The 18188-nt window shown below is 51.8% G+C and overlaps 2 protein-coding genes and 1 long non-coding RNA gene across 5 annotated transcripts in view; 2 read left to right on the forward strand and 1 right to left on the reverse strand.

Annotated features, from left to right (window-relative positions):
• The window catches only part of Trpm2 (transient receptor potential cation channel subfamily M member 2), a 54368-nt gene extending 53962 nt beyond the window's left edge, over positions 1 to 406 (reverse strand). Inside the window, exon 1 of one of the 2 annotated variants that reach the window (XM_076917057.1) lies at positions 198 to 275. The gene's annotated coding sequence lies outside the window, so the exon portion shown is untranslated. Of the gene's footprint in view, positions 1 to 197 lie in introns of both variants that reach the window. The other variant, XM_076917056.1, reaches the window with a different exon arrangement.
• Positions 280 to 2953, forward strand: LOC143435290 (uncharacterized). The gene is made up of 2 exons (XR_013105441.1): positions 280 to 420; positions 1058 to 2953. It is a non-coding gene; the product is annotated as an uncharacterized LOC143435290 (long non-coding RNA).
• A 6693-nt stretch (positions 2954 to 9646) lies between these two features.
• Positions 9647 to 18002, forward strand: Cfap410 (cilia and flagella associated protein 410). 2 transcript variants are annotated; one of them, XM_076916625.1, is made up of 7 exons: positions 9647 to 9808; positions 10860 to 10878; positions 11539 to 11585; positions 12701 to 12930; positions 13976 to 14144; positions 14587 to 14662; positions 17913 to 18002. In XM_076916625.1, exons 1-7 carry the CDS (start codon positions 9732 to 9734, stop codon positions 17985 to 17987), a joined length of 693 nt encoding a protein of 230 aa, XP_076772740.1. In that variant the 5' UTR covers positions 9647 to 9731; the 3' UTR covers positions 17988 to 18002. The 2 variants fall into 2 exon arrangements, with proteins under 2 accessions (XP_076772740.1, XP_034380716.1); XM_034524825.2 differs by lacking the exon at positions 17913 to 18002 and adding an exon at positions 15552 to 16620.
• Positions 18003 to 18188: the final 186 nt, after the last annotated feature.

The following is an 18188-nucleotide window of genomic DNA, read 5'->3' on the forward strand; positions in this document are numbered from 1 at the left end:
GCCTGCACCCAGGTCAGAGACTTCATCTTTACACTTCTGTCACACTCAAAGGACACTTTAACCCGCACCCCTGCACCTCGCTCTTCGCACTCCCTCCCCGCCTGAGCCCCTGCAACCAGCATTCCCTTCCCCCAACTGAACCCCCGTTTCCTCTCCAGATACTGGGTCAGCGCCCCTTTACCAGCGCCGCCGGGTACCTGCTCAGAGGCCGCGCACCCCAGCGTCACACGCGCAGCTGCGCAGGACAGCCTGCCCTCACCCGCATCTCACCGCTGGGCGCAGCCTGAATGACCCGCCCCGCACTCTGCGTCACTCAGCCTGATTGCGTGGCAGCCGCAACTAAGAACGTGGAGCCAAGCATGTGCTGGACCTCTTGAGATGCTCCACCCGCGCGTCAGCCTCTTCAAGACACCTAGAAAGGTACTTGCGGTCCCGGGGATCAGATCCTCCACAGCGTGTAAGAGATTTGTATATGCCTTTTCTTCAAGCTCTGAACCACGAAGGAGGCAGCCTGGGATAGAGAGGCGGGGAGCCCCTGTTGGACCTGAGCTGACTTAAGTACCGGACACACTCCTGCCTCGGTACCCTCCTGTTAAATGTCCCTTACAGCTACCCTCACACTAGGAGCACCCAAAACCAAAGACAATTCCCTGGGGCAGCCTCAGGGTCCCTCCAAATATGTCACACAACAGAGGGGCCAGAAAGAACCAGAAGGATCGATCCTAAATTGAGCCTGCGACAGGGTTAGTTCTAAAGATGCCCACCCTACCCACCCGACCCCTAGTTACCCTGAATGTGTTGTGCCTGGTTCCTGAGCGTGATAAAGGTTGTACTGACTCCTGGGAAGATGGTTGAGACTTCCTTCATCCCCAAATCAAACTCTTTCCTCTCATTCCCAGCACCAGTAAGGCAATGCCCAGCAGAATCCCTGAGCCATGGCTTCAGTGCCAGGAACGTGGAGAGGACTGGTCTACGAATGACCTCTGATGTAGGTAGTTGGAGATCTGCCCAGGAAGTCATGCCTAAGCAACAGCTTCCTTCCTCATTCCCTCCCCAGGATACTGGTCCTCTGTGCAGCCCCTGATTCAGCATGTGCTATTGACGGTCCTTCTACAGCTGCTTTGTGGCTTCCCAGCCCCAGATGAGGCAACCAGCCTGCTGATGCTCACCATACCGACTGACATCTCCCCATGCAGCCACCCCCAGTCTGGATGGAGCCATGGCAAAGATTCACTGTTTGCAGGGACAGCACTCATGAAATGTTGTTAGGAATAATGCCATAGGTCGAGGGGGCTGTCTCTCCTCTAGAACTGTGGTAAGGCGGGTCATAGGCTGGACAAATGTGTGTGTGGTCACCAGTGCAGTGACTCTGCTCTATTAGGCTACATGCTGCACGGGTACCTGGATGGCTTCCCTATCCACTGCTACGTTCCCAGAGAATGACAACTAGGCTCACAGAGTGGTAGATTAGAGACCCAGCTGCCACTCCCAGGAGAGATACCCAGACTGGTAACAGGCAAGGAAGTGGTTACCCCGCCCCCATGCTGCCTGCGCATGCTCCTTCCCCAAGACATCTCATTAACTGAAATCACCATGGACAGTTAATATTTCATAAGACAGCAATTGCAGGATGGCCACCTGATAAGCGGACTGGCCTCTGGTTCCAAGTAGCCCAGACCCCCGTGGGAACATCATCTAAGGTGAACCAGCCAGTGAACTGTGCATGCCCATGAAGTGTCTGGGCTGTGTGGCCCCAAGTGGCTCCTTCTCTTCTAGAGAAGAACCAGAGGTTACAGGAAGGCCACATTGCATCATCCAAGAAACATTACAATGGCATTTATGAAATATCCATCCATAAAAAAATGATGGGCACCATCCATAAAACTCAGATGCAGCCTGTGCTGATCTCGCCAGAAAAAAAGTCGCCTCAATTCTGACGAAGGAAATATTCAGCACAAGAAGTTTTAGTTTTTTATTTTTAATTTTTTTTTCAAAAGGACATTATGCCCAAGATTTTAAAAAGTCCCTGCTTTGGGAGCAAAAAGAAAACCACAGAAATGTGGATCTGATGGCTCTCCGCATGGGAGTCATGAGTGAGAAACTCGACAAAGGAAGTTGCAGAAGAAGTCTTAGCGCCAAGCACCTGCACTGGCTCTACAGAACACAGTAATTGCTCTGTGTCCCGGTGCTGACTCTGCCTTTGTATTAGGAAGAGCTGACTAGAGGGTCTGTTAATGGACCTGCATGGCTGTGTGGAAACACACACACACACACACACACACACACACACAACTTTATCTACAAAAACAGGCAGAGGGTCAGATTTGGAGCTGAGGCTCAGGCTTGAGAGTGCCAGAAACATTGTAACAAAACTCGGTGGTGAAAAGACACTGTAGGAAGTTGTAAGAAAAGCAGCTGGCATCACCCTGAGAACTGCCCACTCACTTCATCCCGTGGAATGCAGTACTGCAGGTACAACGTCATCCTGAGAGCTAAGTTGACCCCAGGGCCCAAAAGCTCCCTCGACATTTTGAATGAAAATCAACAGCATATACCCACACATAGGCACACAGATATACACATAATTAAAAAAACAGAAACAGAATCTAACCCCCCCCCAAAAATCTGTCTTTTAAAAAGATTTTTTAAAAAAAACTTGTAAAGACCTGTGGATATGAACACACAACCTATAATGGGATGAGATTATTCTTTGCTGTGTTGTGAGACTCACAAACTGCACACACATGTGTGCCAGGGAACACACATGCTCGCATCCACTGTACCTGCCTCCCTTCTGAGACGGCTGCCCCACAGTGGGGCAGGGAGAGGCCAGGAAGGTAAACCTTCACAGCAAGTTCTGAACTGGTTCTTTGGTTTGGTTTTTGGTTTTTGGTTTTTGGTTTTTTCTTTCTTTCTTTCTTTCTTTCTTTCTTTCTTTCTTTCTTTCTTTCTTTTCGAGACAGGGTTTCTCTGTGTAGCCCTGGCTGTCCTGGAACTCCTTCTGTAGACCAGGCTGGCCTCGAACTCAGAAATCCACCTGCCTCTGCCTCCCAAGTGCTGGGATTAAAGGCGTGCGCCAGAACTGGTTCTTTGGAGAAGAGAAAAACAGCCAAGGCAGCTGAACACCACCAAATGTCCCCTGTGGGGACCTGTCCTGTAGAGCCCCAGTAAGGACTCTAGAGCAAGAGCCAGCACAGGTGACTGTGTTCCTCATCATGCTGGCTATAAGTGCCCAAAAGTCCTCCTCCAGTGGGTGAAAACCGTAAGAGGTACTTGGCCTGTGTAACCAATTAGACTGAAAATAGCCTGTGATTCGGAAAAGAGCCGCAGTGTGGCGCTGGAGAGCCGGCTCAGGCTGCTCTTTCAGAGGACCCTAGTTCAGTTCCCAGGATTTACTGGGCAGTTCACAACCACTTGTAACTCCGGTTCTGGGAGATCTGATGCCCTCTTCTGGCCTCTGTTGGCAACTTCCCAGGACCTGGCTCTGAGTTTCATTTTTGGGAGGAATATCAAAGTGGCGCAGAGAGGCGGCTTCAGATAGAGGAGTAAGGGACAGGGCTGGACAGAATGATCCATACTGTTGACCTAGGTGTGACCAAGAGCCTGAGGCCACAACCTTCACAATTTTGTAACCTTGAGGCCTGAGACCTGTCTGGGTGCCCATCCAATCTTCATCCAGTGACTGGAAGCGAGGAGAGCTTGGCCTGGGGCAGCAGCTGCCATGGTCAGAAGGCAAATCAGGGAGGGTTCCAGCTGTGAGCCACCAAGAAGTGGCCAGCAAATGAAAACCTGCCCTGGTGTCCATTTCCTCACAGACATCATAGCTCTTGCCAGGGTCTGGCTCTGTATTCTGCTGCAGCTGGAGCTGTCTCAGCCACCGTTTCTGCCCCTAGCCCTGGGGTCTACCCGCTCTGCTACTGCAAGCCCAGGTGGAGAGAATTCCTAATTCCTTCCCTGGGGAGATGTAAGCAATGACACACACACACACACACACACACACACACACACCCCTCCTCCTATGGTCCTAAGCACAAACCAAAGTGAGATTTCACCAAAGTTCACCCTGGAGAACCAATGACTTTACTGGGCTTGTTTACAGAAAATTACTGGTGGGATCTTTTGGGGGGGGGTGAGGGACACCAAAGAAGCTACACTGGAAAGTCTTCACACAGCGTGGATGGTAGCTTCCCCAACAGCCTCATAGATGCAGCCCTCTTCCATTAACCTCCCATTTATTTACTCTCTCACATCCCAAGACCACAGGCAACCAAGACCTCATGAAATGAGGGCAAAGTTGGATACAAATGGCTTGGGGGACAGGAACTCTCGGGTGAGGGTCCTGACCCTCCCCCGATGACCCCTTGTTCTATCAGAGAACATCAATAGTCAGCCAGGTGGAAGGCAGAGACAGGCAGGGAGGCAGAGGCAGGCGGATTTCTGAGTTTGAGGCCAGCCTGGTCTACAGAGTGAGTTCCAGGACAGCCAGGGCTACACAGAGAAACCCTGTCTTGAAAAACAAAAAAAAAACAAAACAAAAAAAAAAAACAAAAAACAAACAAACAAACAAAAAAGTCAGCCAGGCTACTCCGAATGGCCTCTTGAAAATTAGCACAGTTAATCTGATGGAGATGGCATTTTACAACTGCTACATTTCTCTTCTGCAGGGGCAGAAGAAGAAAGAGGTAGGCTTCAAGGGTTAGGTAGCTGTTTCCTCTGAACTGAAATTTTTGCTTATCAAGGGAGAATGGAGGACTCATAAGATTGAAAAAAAGTAAAGGAAACTCACAAGGCTCAGGAAGCTCAGAAAGTTACAAGACGCACAAGGCCCTGCCCCAAGGTTAGATAAACAGCTACAGTCGTTAAGGAGACTCTTTGAGCACCCACTGTCTGCAAGTTGTTCAGGGAGCTTGATGGATACAGCTTTGGTGAATGGTCACCCATGTTCCTGTAATGAACCCCAATAAACTCATCGATTCATCAAGCTGAACGGAGAATTGTTTCTCTGGTCTGTTGTCATTGCCCTACAGATGTTTGTGTCTTTATAGGAAAAAACCACACAACACTAGAGAATGAGCTTAAGCCCCACAGAGAGAGAACCAGCAAGAAGTGTTGGTACAGGCTGGAGAGATGGCTCAGCAGTTAAGAGCACTGATTGCTCTTCCAGAGGTCCTGAGTTCAATTCCCAGCAACCACATGGTGGCTCACAACCATCTGTAACAGGATCTGATGCCCTCTTCCGGTGTGTCTGAAGAGAGCAACGGTGTACTCATATACATAAAACAAATAAATCTTTTTAAAAAAATGAAGTGTGAGTTCTAAGGAAACCAAGAAGTAGCACAATTCCAGGCTTGCAGCAGCCTGGTCCCTCAGTGTCCCACCATTATAACACTTCTGAAGGACTACAGACTATGGCTGAGGTAATGCACAACCAGTTCCTGGTCAGCAAGTGACTCAAACAGGGCCAGTTCCCATGGGCCGGCTTGAGGAACTTCGTGAAGTCCTCTTCCTGAAAGATATGAAACTGCAAACTTCATAGAAAGGAAGTAGAAGTCTGAAAGCAGAAATTGCAGAGTTTAGGGAAGCCCCTTGGCAGGTCTCTTGAAGTGGGCAGGTCTCTTGAAGTGGGACAAGAGCATTTGTGGGATACCGGGAGCCAAGTGCCCCTCCCAACCCCTCCCAACCCCCACTGTAGATACAGGGCCAGACAGACAGAGCTGGGAGAACCTCTAGGCTTGCACCTAGTAATGTCAGCGTGCTTCTGGGACCGTGTGCAAGACGGCCGTGAGGATAGAGAGACTATTGGCTGCAGCGTGAGAAGGAGGCACTCTTGCCAGGCACTTTCGCCTTTAATCCCAACTTTGGAGGTAGAGGCAGGTGGATTTCTGAGTTCGAGGCCAGCCTGATCTACAAAGTGAGTTCCAGGACAGCCAGGGCTACACAGAGGAACCCTGTCTCGAAAAACCAGAAGAGAAAGAGACAGAGACAGAGAGAAGGAGACTCTCTGTCATCTCTCACCGCAGTGACCTTCCCATGTGGCCTCAGCTGCTGCTCCTCCACCTTCCAGATCACATATGTTTGCTGGTCGTTTCTCTTTTGGGTCAAACCTAGGGAACACAGCTGAGCCCTGGCGGTCCATTCCGATACCATGTGCTTGGCATTCCTTTGTTTAAAAAATCTCAGCTATAGATAGCCTTCAGGTCCTTCCACGAAACGGCAGGCCATCCTGCAGCCACCAAATACAGTCTGCAGGAGCTCTCCGATGCTATGTGACACGGCCACCTCCTGTCTTTCTAAACCAGAGATGCCTGAGAAACCCGGAGAGCAGCAGTTTCCAAGTAGATGGTATACTGCTGCGGGAACGCAAGGGGGCGCTGTTCTAGCTCAGCTGCCTACGACTCCTCACTGCAGGAAAAGCCACTAGCCCTGAAGGTCAAGACTCCCACTGCCGCGTAGGGGGCCCGGAGGGCGGGGTGTCTTCCCGGTGGCAGCGAGACCTTCCCGGTGACAAGGGGACCTTCTCGGGCTGATGGTCTTAGAGTCGTTGATGACAGGACAGCCCTCAGAAGAGATAATGTGTTTGCTTTGGAGGAGACCGACTTTAGATTCTTCACATTGGAGTTACGGGGAATATGACGTATTCTGTTTGTATTTTCTAATTGTAACTGAACTTGTAACCCTGGACATGGAATAATAACCCAAACACAGATTCTGAGCAAGGGGAGGGGAGTCAGGCGATGATTAGGGGAATTTAGCAGATAGGCTACCTCATCGGGCTGCTCCAGGTGCTCCTGGCTCACTAGCAGGCCGGGTCCACCTTTATTTATTTATACAGGTTTCACAGAACAAAGTCAGACTAATGATTATCCAAGTGGTACAGAATCTGTGTTTGGGTTATTATTCCATGTCCAGGGTTACAAGTTCAGTTACAATTAGAAAATACAAACAGAATACGTCATATTCCCCGTAACTCAACGTGAAGAATCTAAAGTCGGTCTCCTCCAAAGCAAACACATTTAATATAGGACGGCCTGCTTTTAGGCTGGCAGTGTTTGCAGTTTGAAAACACCCCAGACAAACAGAAGACATCTGGACCGGTCTTTTTATGAAGAGCAAATACTAATATCTAACTTCTATATGTTTCATCATCTAGGCTACAAAGTAGGAAAAGTTGAATTTAGTCAGTCTATCTCATTGAGTTCTATTCCTCCAGGGTGTACCCTGTATGACCCCCCTGTCTTTAAACTATATTTTCAGAGAGCTCTAAGCCTAAAAAAGAGACCTTGAATCTAACATATTCTCCTGGGCAGTCAGAGTTTGTCAAAAGCCTCTGTTTACCCTACATAAATTATGCTGCTTGAGTTAGCTCAGGGGCAGATACTCCAAGCAGACTCCTGGAGTAATGTCCTCATCTGTGCTTAATGATCCCCAGGGCATAAGGAAGACTTCCAAATAGTGCCAGATACCGTTAATTTTAGGATTTTTCTTTAAAAAAGACTCAGACATAATTTTTCTCAGGAGAAGACATTAAAATGAATCATAATGCAGAAAGTCCCCAAGAATGCAACACACGGAGACCAAAACCCCAAAGTTTAGAGACAGGAGGACAGCGACTGCAGCAATCTGCTCCGCTTCGATGGAACTGTGTCGAGCAGCTGTCCCGGCTCCGTGACTCTGTTTCCATTAGATATGGCTGTCCACTGCTTCTGTCAAACCTAGAGGGTACCACGATTCTGCAGGAAAACCTCTTTCTTCAGGCCCCGTCCCCTAACAAAAATCTCCAGGAATAGCCTTTTACAGGGAAGTCTCCATGGAGATATCAGTGAGCAAGGGCCAGATACAAAGACTGGAAGAGCTACAGAACCAGGGCCCGCCCCACAGCCTGATCTGGCCCACTCTACCAGTACCGCCCCTGCACCTCCTTGGCCATTCCTGTCTAGGTAGGAGAGGAGAGAGGTAGGGAAGACAAACCCAAAGTTGAACCCGGTAGCAACTCCACACTTCCCCGTCTCCCTTCAGTTCACCACCTGCACTTGATAGAATGTGATACAATGTGATACAATTCCACCAAAGGTCTCTCCAGGACAAAAGGCGGACTAGGAGATGCCCACTTCCTGTCAGACACTCCTCAAAGTCTTAGCCCCTTTTCCATCATCCATGTCCTTCGGACATGGTGTCCATTGGCGTGGCCAGAGGACCTCTTTAAGCTCAACGGAACTGAGCCTATAAAAGTCTTCCCACCACACTGGTTAGGCTGAGCTGTCCCTTGTGTCAGCTCAGGCCTTATTGTTCCCAGTGGTAATGAATGGTGAGCACGAGGAGGCCAGATGATAAATCTTCAGTCTGCTCTCTCTTTCCACTGTGGGTCCCCGGAAGCAAACCTAGGTTTTTAGGCGTGTGCGGCCAGTACCTTTACTGACTGAACCATTTCACTAGTTTTTGGTAAAGGCAGACCAGAAAGGGTAATCAGATGGGGAAAAAAAAAAAAAAAAAAAAAAAAAAAACCTCAGAGGGGAACCCTAAAATATTTCATCAAGGACAGTTTTATTACCTAAAGGGCCTGAATAGGCGTTTATTACCCAACGCCTGTCCCGGTGTGATCTGTAGGCTAGGAAAAGATACGAAGTTTTCAACCTAAGAATAAACACAGAGCTAGGCTCTCCAGAAGAAAACCAAACAAAAATTCATTTGTCATTACTTACGATGCACACTGACAACCACAGCCATAGAATTAGGAGACTTTCAAAAACATAAAGTCTATTTTCTATTTTTTGTTGTTGTTGTTGTTGTTGTGTGTGTGTGTGTGTGTGTGTGTGTGTTTAAGGTTTTTGTTTTGTTCGTTTTGTGTTGTGCTCTGAATGTACGTATGCAACGCAAGTGACCTGTCTGGTGCGCAAGGAAGCCAGAAGAGGGCATTAGATCCCCTGGAACTAGAGTTTACAGAAGGTTGTGAGCCGGCCATAAGAACCTCCTGGAAGAGAAGCCAGCGCTCTTAACTGTTTATTCAGCCTCTCCCCCCAAGCCCCCACGACTCCGCTTTGTGCTTTGAGATAATGTCTCTCTCTGTAACCCAGTCTTGCGGCAACCGTTTCGCTCAGGCAATCCTCCTGCCTCAACCTCTAAGTGCAGCAACTACAAGTGCGAGCCATCCCTTGGTGGTGGATTGGCTGTTTTGTAACACAAATCCCCGGTTTGGGCTCAAACAGAAATGGGCGAGGGCGCAGTGGTGACCACGGCCATGGCAGGGATGACGATCCGGAGCCAGCGGCCCAGGAGGGGTTTCTGCAAACATTCCACACGAGGACTCTGTCGCCCTTCCCGGGCTGATCTGTCTTTCTCGATGTTCCCGAGACCTGCCAGGATCCCGTGCATTTCTCACCCCAGCCAGACCATCTCAGACTCTTGCACCCTGGAATCCTAAGGGCCGCCCTTCCCGCGCACGCGCATACAGGATGCTGCGGACAGCAGTCCCCAGGCAGCAAAAAAACCCGGAGCCTCGCGCACGCGCAGGGCAGGCAGGCCGCCAAAAGGGTGAGGCGGAGCCTCGTGTCCCGGAAGTCGGGCCGTGCCGCTGCGCCCGCGCGCTTCCGCCCTCTCTCCTGGCTGCCAATGGGACCTCAGGCCCCGCCCCTAGAGACGCGGGCTCCGCCCCTGGAGACGCGCCGCGGGGCAGGTCTCTCGGGCTAGCGGAGTGTACAGCGGAGTGCGGCGGGGCCCGCGGCCCTGCGGCCACCATGAAGCTGACACGAAAGATGGTCCTGTCCCGAGCCAAGGCTTCGGAGCTGCACAACGTGCGGAAGCTCAACTGCTGGTGAGGCCAGCCAGGCGCAGGAGGAAGCAGAAGCAGAGGCCGCGCTGAGCGCCGGCTGCCCCAGGCTAGCTAGGTTGCAGGCTCACTCAGTGCCTCAGAGGGGTGCGGCCCTCGCAGGATAACTAGACTGTCCCTCTAGTCTCACTGAGGGGTTTTCACTAACCCTCTGTGACTGTGTCTGGTATCTGAAGACAAAGGTGCTTAGTGGCATGTCTACAGAGAGAGAGACTGAGGTTGTAAAGTCATGATTCCATGAATAGTTACTTAGATGCTGGAGAGGGTGACCTGGTGCGGGTGACAGCCTAAAATTTAGATACTATTATATGAATGCGCTCAAAGTTGCATGGCTGGGCGACACAAATACTGAAAGCCCTGGGCTTCTGGAGGAGTTTGTATTAATGAGGTGTGAAAGAGCTACAGGTGTAGACCCTTGCTTCTCGTTGGGTCAGCAGGCTACTGGAAGAAGTGAGCTTTGTTAATTAAAAGCCTTTCTCTGCCCTGGCACATCTGGTGTCGGGGACCACAGTCCTCTCTGTCCTGGGTTTTCGATAATGCCTTTCTTTGTTGAGCCAGCAGACACATCAGGGCTCCCTCTGTGCAGGCAGAAAACAACAACGGCCACATTGCCGGCCTGAGGAGTTTGCTTCATAAGTTGCATAATCAGCCTTTGAGCTTGGACTCTTATGAAGACTCCTTTGTTTATGTGTTTGACTGGAAACAGCTTTTCTGCTCTGGGAGCCTGAGAGAAGTAAACCGTGTAACCCCATGCATCGAGCACATGGTATTGGCAGAAACCAACCTAACCATTTGTGATACCTTTCCCCGTTATCTGGACAACCAGCCTTCCTTACTGTGCCGTTCCGAATGTAGAAACTTTAGATTTATAGACAATCGTCATTTCTCTGGAGGATTGTGTATATTTGTATCATATATTATATACATATAATATATAATACATATATAATATAATATATATGTATTATATATATAATATATATACACACACACATATTCATTCAACAAGTTAAAGTATATTTCTTCTCTTCCTCAGGGGCAGCCAGCTCACAGATGTAAGTTCTTCCTTGATTGGATCATCTCCCAGATGCCCCTTCCCCCAGAACAATAGCTAAAGTTACAGAACAGTGGTCATCAGCGCAGTGCCATGTCACAGAGGAGAACAGAGTCAACGCTCTGCACTGAGAGGAGTCCCGGGTGGTGATTTTCCTCAACGACATCGACAGAGGCAGTCTGCATGGCCCCCCTCAGCTTCAGCAGGCTACACCCCAACCCTACCCTAGATGGCAGGCAGTTGGGATGTGGAGCCCATAGCCCAGGTCTGATCCACAGATCCACAGTTTTGTGTTTCAGCCAAAACTTAGCTGCAGTTCTGTCTGCCTTAAGGCCCAGCTCCATTGGCAAGGAGAATGTCTGTCCTTTCTTTGTGCCTCGGGAGAAGCAAGAGAAAAGGTTGTGCATCTCACTAAAACCACAAGATCCCTGGCCAGGTGTCCTCAGGCTGTAATGATGTTCTGTGTCTGGAACTGTCTTAAACTGTCAGGGCCAGGCTGGGCCACGGAGACCAGCATACGGCTGACTTCTTCTGAGAGCCCTGGTTGTGTGCCCTCAGCCCTTTTAGTGCAGGTGACAGGACCCGTGACATGTGTGTCCCCTGACCTGAGAAGTGACGACACTGTTGCTAACACTGTCACCGGCGCCTCTTCCCTCCCTAGATTTCCATATGCCGGGAGATGCCCAGCCTGGAGGTGATCACACTCAGGTACGTGACTGCTGTGTCACCGTAGTCCTGGGGCATGGAAGCACTGGGGAGCCTCATAGCTTTCCTGTGGGATATGGGAAAAACAGGAAATCCAGAGACTCCCAGCGCCATCGAAGAGGGCAGCATCTGCTAACAGTCTAGGAAATGGGACTAGCCTTCCTGCAGCTCCTACCTGCCTTCTCAGGAACTTACCTGGGCCTCTTAAAATCTCTCTGCTCACCCACTCACGTTCACCCCCAGGAAGTAATCTGTGTGCTTATAGCGGATCCCCTAATAATGAGCAGTGGTCCGACTAGGTCAGTCCTCCCTGTGGCCACATCTGTCCCCAAACCCCCCCCCCAGTACCCTATCTCCCCTGCCTTCTTGATTCTACCACCTCTGGGAGCTCCTGCATCCCTAAATTCTCTCCTACACATCCTGGGGTCCAGGATAGGGCTGACACAGCCCCTACTGCCTGCCTGCCAGGTGCTGGCATGGGTGTGATCTCTGTCAGCGTGGTGCTGGTGGCTTGTCCCGGAGCATGTCACCCACCAGGGCACCTGTGCAGGAGGGAGCGTGGGGAGGGCTGGCTCAGCAGGCAAGGCCTTGGCTTTGGGAGGTAGAGTCTTCAGCTGCTGTTGAGAAGAACCCCGTGTGTAAAGACTTGGTGTGTTGGTGGGGACTTTGGGGGTTAGCAGATGCTGCTTTCCCTCCCATGTCTCCACACTTTCCCATGGGGTGGAAATCACCCTAAATTCCTGTTTCTCTCTAGCCTGGGATTCTGGCAATCAGATTTGGTTTCAGCAGATTTCATTTCTGCTGAGTTTTAGCCAGTGCCTGCTGTGGGGCTAAGTGTGCCCCCTGGGGACGCAGTGTCATCTCTGAAGGAGGGTGAAGCATCCTGTCTGCCACCACAGTTCCATGTGAATGCAGAGCTGCAGACCAGGGAGCTGCCCATGTGGTGTGTCTCAGGTTGAGGGGTTCCTGCTGATGCTGCTTCTTGTCCAACCCAAGATATTTGGTTCTGACCTGTTTGTAAGGGGTAGACCTTCTCTTGGTCTCATGGGTGAGGACGCTGGCCCATGGAGATCCAGACCGTATGGGTCCCTGACAGTGTGCTGACCCCCGCCCCCCAGCGTCAACAGTGTCTCCTCCCTGGAACCCGTGCGCGGCTGCCACCGCCTGAGTGAGCTGTACCTGAGGAAGAACCGCATCCCCAGTCTGAATGAGTTATTCTACCTAAAGGACCTGCCGCACCTCAGGGTGCTCTGGCTGGCCGAGAACCCGTGCTGTGGCACCAGCCCGCACCGTTACCGCATGACTGTGCTGCGTAACCTGCCCCACCTGCAGAAGCTGGACAACCAAGGTAGGCTCTGGCATGTTCACCCACTGCCAGCTGAGGCGGGGCCCACTGAGGGGTTTCCCAGGCACCCCTCTCCCCGCCTTCTGCATCCCCCAGTATGCCTGTTGTTCATTCCCTGTGAGAGTGTTCCCTTTCAGAGGTGCCACTGCAGGGTTTAGTACCTCAGGGCTGTTAACCCCACCTGGGCTTGTGTGCCTCACAGGCTCCTCCCTTTGCCTTCCTCCATGAGGAAAATCCCTGTGCCATGGTGAGGATACACAGTGACCAGGCAGCATGTGGTGGTCTCAGCTGGCAACCAGGCCTCAAGCCATACTGTTCCCACACCATGCCCACCTACGCTGTGTCTACATACCCCTCTGTCACGTGGAGAGCCCTGCCATGGGCTCCTTGCAGGGTCTATCTCACTGACTTCCATAATGATTTGGGTTTTTTTTTTTTTTTTTAAGATTTATTTGTTTTATTTAATGTATGCGAGTTCACTGTCACTGTCTTCAGACACACCAGAAGAGGGCATCAGATCCTAATATGGGTGTGAGCCACCAAGTGGTTGCTGGGACTTGAACTCAGGACCTCTGGGAGAGCAGTCAGTGGTCTTAACCACTGAGCCAGCTAACCAGCGGAGGTGATGCTCTTAACGGTCTCTGGTCCTCCTCAGTTACGTGCAGTTGTCTTCTCCCAGACACTTACTAAACAAGAAGTGAAGTGGGGTAAATATGCGAATTCCATTCCTTTTAAAATTTCCGGTCTGATGGCAGAGAGCCCACTAGCGTGTGCAAGGCCCTGGGCCCAGCCCCGGCACCACACAGGTTTATCTGGATTGGAGGTTTTGCTCTCAGAAGATCCCCTGACCTTCTGCCAGGTGTCACACACCTTCTGGGACTGGGGACCGGAAGGAGCAGGACTGAGTGTCCTCAGGGACAGCGTCTCCACCCTCCCCAGCACACGGCACACACAGTAGGCATGCTGAAGCCCTGAGGAGAAGGAGGCAGTGCATGGAGCCTGTATTGCACAGGCCTGACATCCGTGTCTTCCTGTCCTTCTCCACAAGCTGTGACCGAGGAAGAGCTGACCCGCGCGCTGATGGAGGGAGACGAGATCACTGCCGCCCCAGGCAGAGAAGGCGCAGGCAATGGCTGTCCCAATCCCCCCTACACCCTCAGCTCTGTCAGCTCTGCAACTGAGACCAGCCAGCGCCTGCTATACACAGAGGAGACAGAGTGAGCCTGCAGGGGAGCAAGACCCATTGTCCCAAGGGCATCCTCAGGCCATGAGAGGGAAGCTTCCTGTCTCCTTCTGGGAGGTGAACTTAGGAACCTGTCTGTGCACACCAGGCTGTGGGTCCTTTAGAGGGCCACAGCTGATGCACTGGAGATGAACTCTGTGGGAGTGGCCACAGCCCACCTGCCAGGGTCACTTCTGTGCCTTCCCTGAGGCCCTGGGTGAAAGCATTGCTGGTAGGAGCCCTGAGTATAGAGAAGTTGCTCTGGATGGCTCTGGGCCCCTGTTCTGCATGCTAGGCTCCTGTGTCTAGATTGAGGGTGCCTATTGTCTGTCTCCCTCTCTGGGCTGGGACCCCCTGCCAGTGTGCCTTGACATGCAGATAGCGGTGCTTGAAGCCCTGTGACTGTCATACCCTCAGTGTCTCCCTCTCACCAACAGAGTCCAGGGCCAGACTGCCGCAGACCAGTCTCCTTCCTTCTCACCAAGGGACACTATGAGGAGTCACAAGAATAGGGTGAGTGACCACTGCCCCCTCTATCCAGACAGCAGAAGGCAGGCTCTCGTGGGTGAGGCAAGAGTATCCGCCACAGACCCAAGCTCACCTCTGCTTCTCACTCCAGCATGCCGGGGCTCTACCTCACTAGGTGGCTGTCCCCTCAGGATCCCTTCCCTCTGCACTTGCTGCTGCCCCCTACCCCAGTGCCACGCCACACACACATATCACACATGTCACACATGCACGCACAAGCACACATGCACGCACAAGCACACATGCATGCTCATTCCACACACACGTATGCACGCACACACGTGCACATACACGCACGCGCATGCACAAGCACACACACACACATCACACACACGCTCAATTCCAAGAGCAGAGCTGTGTTCACAGGCTCCCGTCCCTCACCAGGTCCTCAGTGCTCAACAGTTTCCAGAAGGCACTTGTCTACCCACGCCTGCCAGGCACCCTCCTCCCTGCAGCTAGAATAGGACTCCTGTCCCAGAATGCAGTCCACTTTGCAGCTGGTTGCCCTTGGGCCTGCATATGTAGAACAAAGACACACATAGGGGTTTGCAGAGGCTTTCATGTGCCGCAGAGGTCAGGGGTCAGAAGCTAAAGTAAGTTATTCACTTCTGACCTGTTCCTCCCAGTGAGCCACAGGTGCTGCCCCTCAGCCATCCATGTCTCTCATCTTTGGGTTGGAAACACCCTTTTCCACCACTTTGTATGAGAGAATACCACTCTGAGGGGTGTAGGACCCTCAGACCCATGCCTGGCTGCAACTGGATAGGGAGACAGTGTACCAGCGTCTGAGCCGTGTCTGCCTGGACGGCCTGAGACTGTTTACCCTGTAAAGGATGCCACCAGCCAGGTTCCAGGTCATTCTTTCTGTCCCCAGAACATCCTGACCGCCATATTGCTTCTGCTGCGGGAGCTGGATACAGAGGGGCTGGAGGCTGTCCAGCAGACTGTGGGCAGCCGGCTACAGGCACTGCACAGGCTGGAGCCCCAGGAGGACATGGAGTGACTCATACGCCCCCGCATCTGGACCCTATTATATCCTGAGGAAATACATCTCTACCTGGAAAGCCCTCCTCTGGGTTCTGACACCAAGCCAGTGCAGTTGTACTGGCTGCCAGCTAGGCAGGCCCCTCTCCTGTGCTTAGGGCTGGCAGGGATGCTGCCTACCAGCATGGTCCCTGGGACTTACCTGCTGAAGCCTAGACGCTCTGGGCACTGTCTGACCCTTCCTCAAGGGAGGACTAAAGGAGCCATACCCTCCAATAAAGCACTTTCTGTTTGGGCTGGAAGGTCTGGGACAGGAAGCATCTCAGGGCCTTGACGTCGAGGGTCATGTTGTTTTTCAGCCACTAGGGGGAGCCCTAGTATCCCTGAATCAAACCTACCCTCAGAGATGCCTGGAATATCTTACAGGGCACTGTCCCAGGTGTCCTTAGAGAACAGTTTGGTTTTTTTTTTGTTTTGTTTTTTTTTTTCTTCTTCTTCAGGACAAGGCTGGGCAGAGGACACTGTCCTTTTCTCTGTTCTTCAGGAGAGGGATGTCACCTAGGTAGAGTGACTGTTGGGGACATCCAGGGTCGCTCATCATTCTGAAGTGCCAGATGCCATCAATAAAGTTGCCTTTGTTAGAGCGATTGGGGGAGACCCTGTAGCTTACCCAAGCAGGGCCACCTTAGTGCCCTGGGGTGACCTTACACCTGCCACAGGAGAATGAACCAAGAAAGGCATCAAGATTAGCATATGTAAGACAACCTGAGCAAAAAAGGTCTAGAAGGGCCAAGGGGCGGGCAGGGCATGTCCAGGAAGTCTGCTGCACACAAGAGCTGGCTCTGTAGGTAACCTTAATGCCGAAGGTTCAGGGCAGCTGGGCCCTTGGCGCTGCTCCACCACTGACCCACTTCCAAACTTGGGAGCACTTTTTCTCTTAATAAACTGTTTCTACCGGCGTCTGTGTCCCCATGCAGTTCCTTGTTCCAGGACGTAAGATTCAGGAAGTGCCAGCATGTTCCCTCAGGACCACACCCCATGCCTGTAAGGTCCTAGCTTTCCACCCTCCTGTGGCACACTCATGTGTACCTCAGAGATGGGCAAACTGCCAGCTGTGCCGACCCCCCCGCCCTCAATCCCTGATCCCCAGCCCAGACTGAGGACAAGTTAAAGCACAGCATGTGTCCCTACCTGGAGCCGAGCACGGGACATCCATCCCTATTCTGAATCTTCCAGATCTAGCCCCTTGAGCAGAACAGGAGTTGACCACACAAGGGTTTGGTGTCCTCCTGTCCAACTCAGAGCAGGGACAGCTATAAGGCTGGAGGTGTCACCTCCTGGGAGGATGGATATGGCACAAGAGAGGTAAGAGACAGCTGCTCTCTACCTGAACCATTGCTATTACCAGGGCCCAAAGCCCCCTTGCAGCCAAGCAGGTAGACACTGAATCTCACAGAGATTCTATCCTGAGAACTGAGGCCACACTGATGGACAGAGGCACAGGACAATGACCTGACCGTGAACCAAATGAGCCACACAGGTCCTGTGTCGGATCTCCCACCCCTCATCTCTCCCCATTGCAGAACCCCCTGTGTAGCAGACACCCAGACTGAGCAAGGGGCCTGGTAGGTGTTGTTCTAATCTTCAGATGTCCAACTACAGCCTGCCATTGTCCCCAGAGCTGCTTTGGAGGGAGGAAGAACACAGTTGTGGACATTGATGGTGACTCTGGAACAAGCACAGGTCTCACACACACACACACACACACACACACACACACACACACACACACACACACACACACGGCAGTCCTGAGCCTGCCAATTAACCTGAAGAATTAGTAAGAGGCCTTACATTGGCCTGTGAGGCTACTTCCAGGAAGGCTTAGTGAGGGGGAGGGCCCTCTCCAGAGTGGCAGCACCTCCTAGCAGGAAGCCCAGATATTAGGCGGTCCAAGAAAAAGCAATGCTTTCTGCCAGCCCTGCTTGCTGCTGCCACCACCCTCTGCTGACTGTCAGAAGCCAACTCTGACTTTCCAGTGTGGACTGAAGATCCTCCAGGCCCTCAGCCTACCCAGCAAGCAGATGGTCATTATTGATGTGGTCTGGGTAAAAATGGCCCCCAATAGGTCCATAAGGAGTGACACTATTACGAGGCGGGGCCTTATTGGAGGAAGTGTGCTACTGTGGGGTGGGCTTTGAGGTTTCAGCTCAAGCCAGGCCTAGTGGCTATCACTTCCTTCTGCCTGCAGACTCAGATGGTGAATTCTCAGCTACCTCTCCAGCACCATGTCTGCCTGCATGCCGCCATGCTGGTAATGGACTAAACCTCTGAACTGTAAGTCAGCCCCAATTAACTGTTTTCCTTTATAAGAACTGCTGTGGTCATGGCGTCTATTCACAGCAGAAAAACAAATTAGACTACCAAGCCCATTTGTGTAAGCCAGTCTGGCAAACCCACTTTTACAGAATACGTATGTTCTACCGGTTCTGTTTCTACAGAGCCCTAATATACAGGCCTTGTTGCC

Source organism: Arvicanthis niloticus, chromosome 20 (assembly GCF_011762505.2).
Source record: "Arvicanthis niloticus isolate mArvNil1 chromosome 20, mArvNil1.pat.X, whole genome shotgun sequence".
Taxonomy (NCBI): domain Eukaryota; kingdom Metazoa; phylum Chordata; class Mammalia; order Rodentia; family Muridae; genus Arvicanthis; species Arvicanthis niloticus.

What these genes read in the sequence shown, in the direction of transcription:
- Cfap410 (XM_034524825.2), top strand. Translation starts at nt 9,732, where the DNA reads ATGAAGCTGACACGAAAGATGGTCCTGTCCCGAGCCAAGGCTTCGGAG. An exon ending in CTATACACAGAGGAGACAGA is followed by an intron (nt 14,145 to 14,586) that starts GTGAGCCTGCAG and finishes TCTCACCAACAG; the next exon opens with AGTCCAGGGCCAGACTGCCG. An exon ending in TGAGGAGTCACAAGAATAGG is followed by an intron (nt 14,663 to 15,551) that starts GTGAGTGACCAC and finishes TTCTGTCCCCAG; the next exon opens with AACATCCTGACCGCCATATT.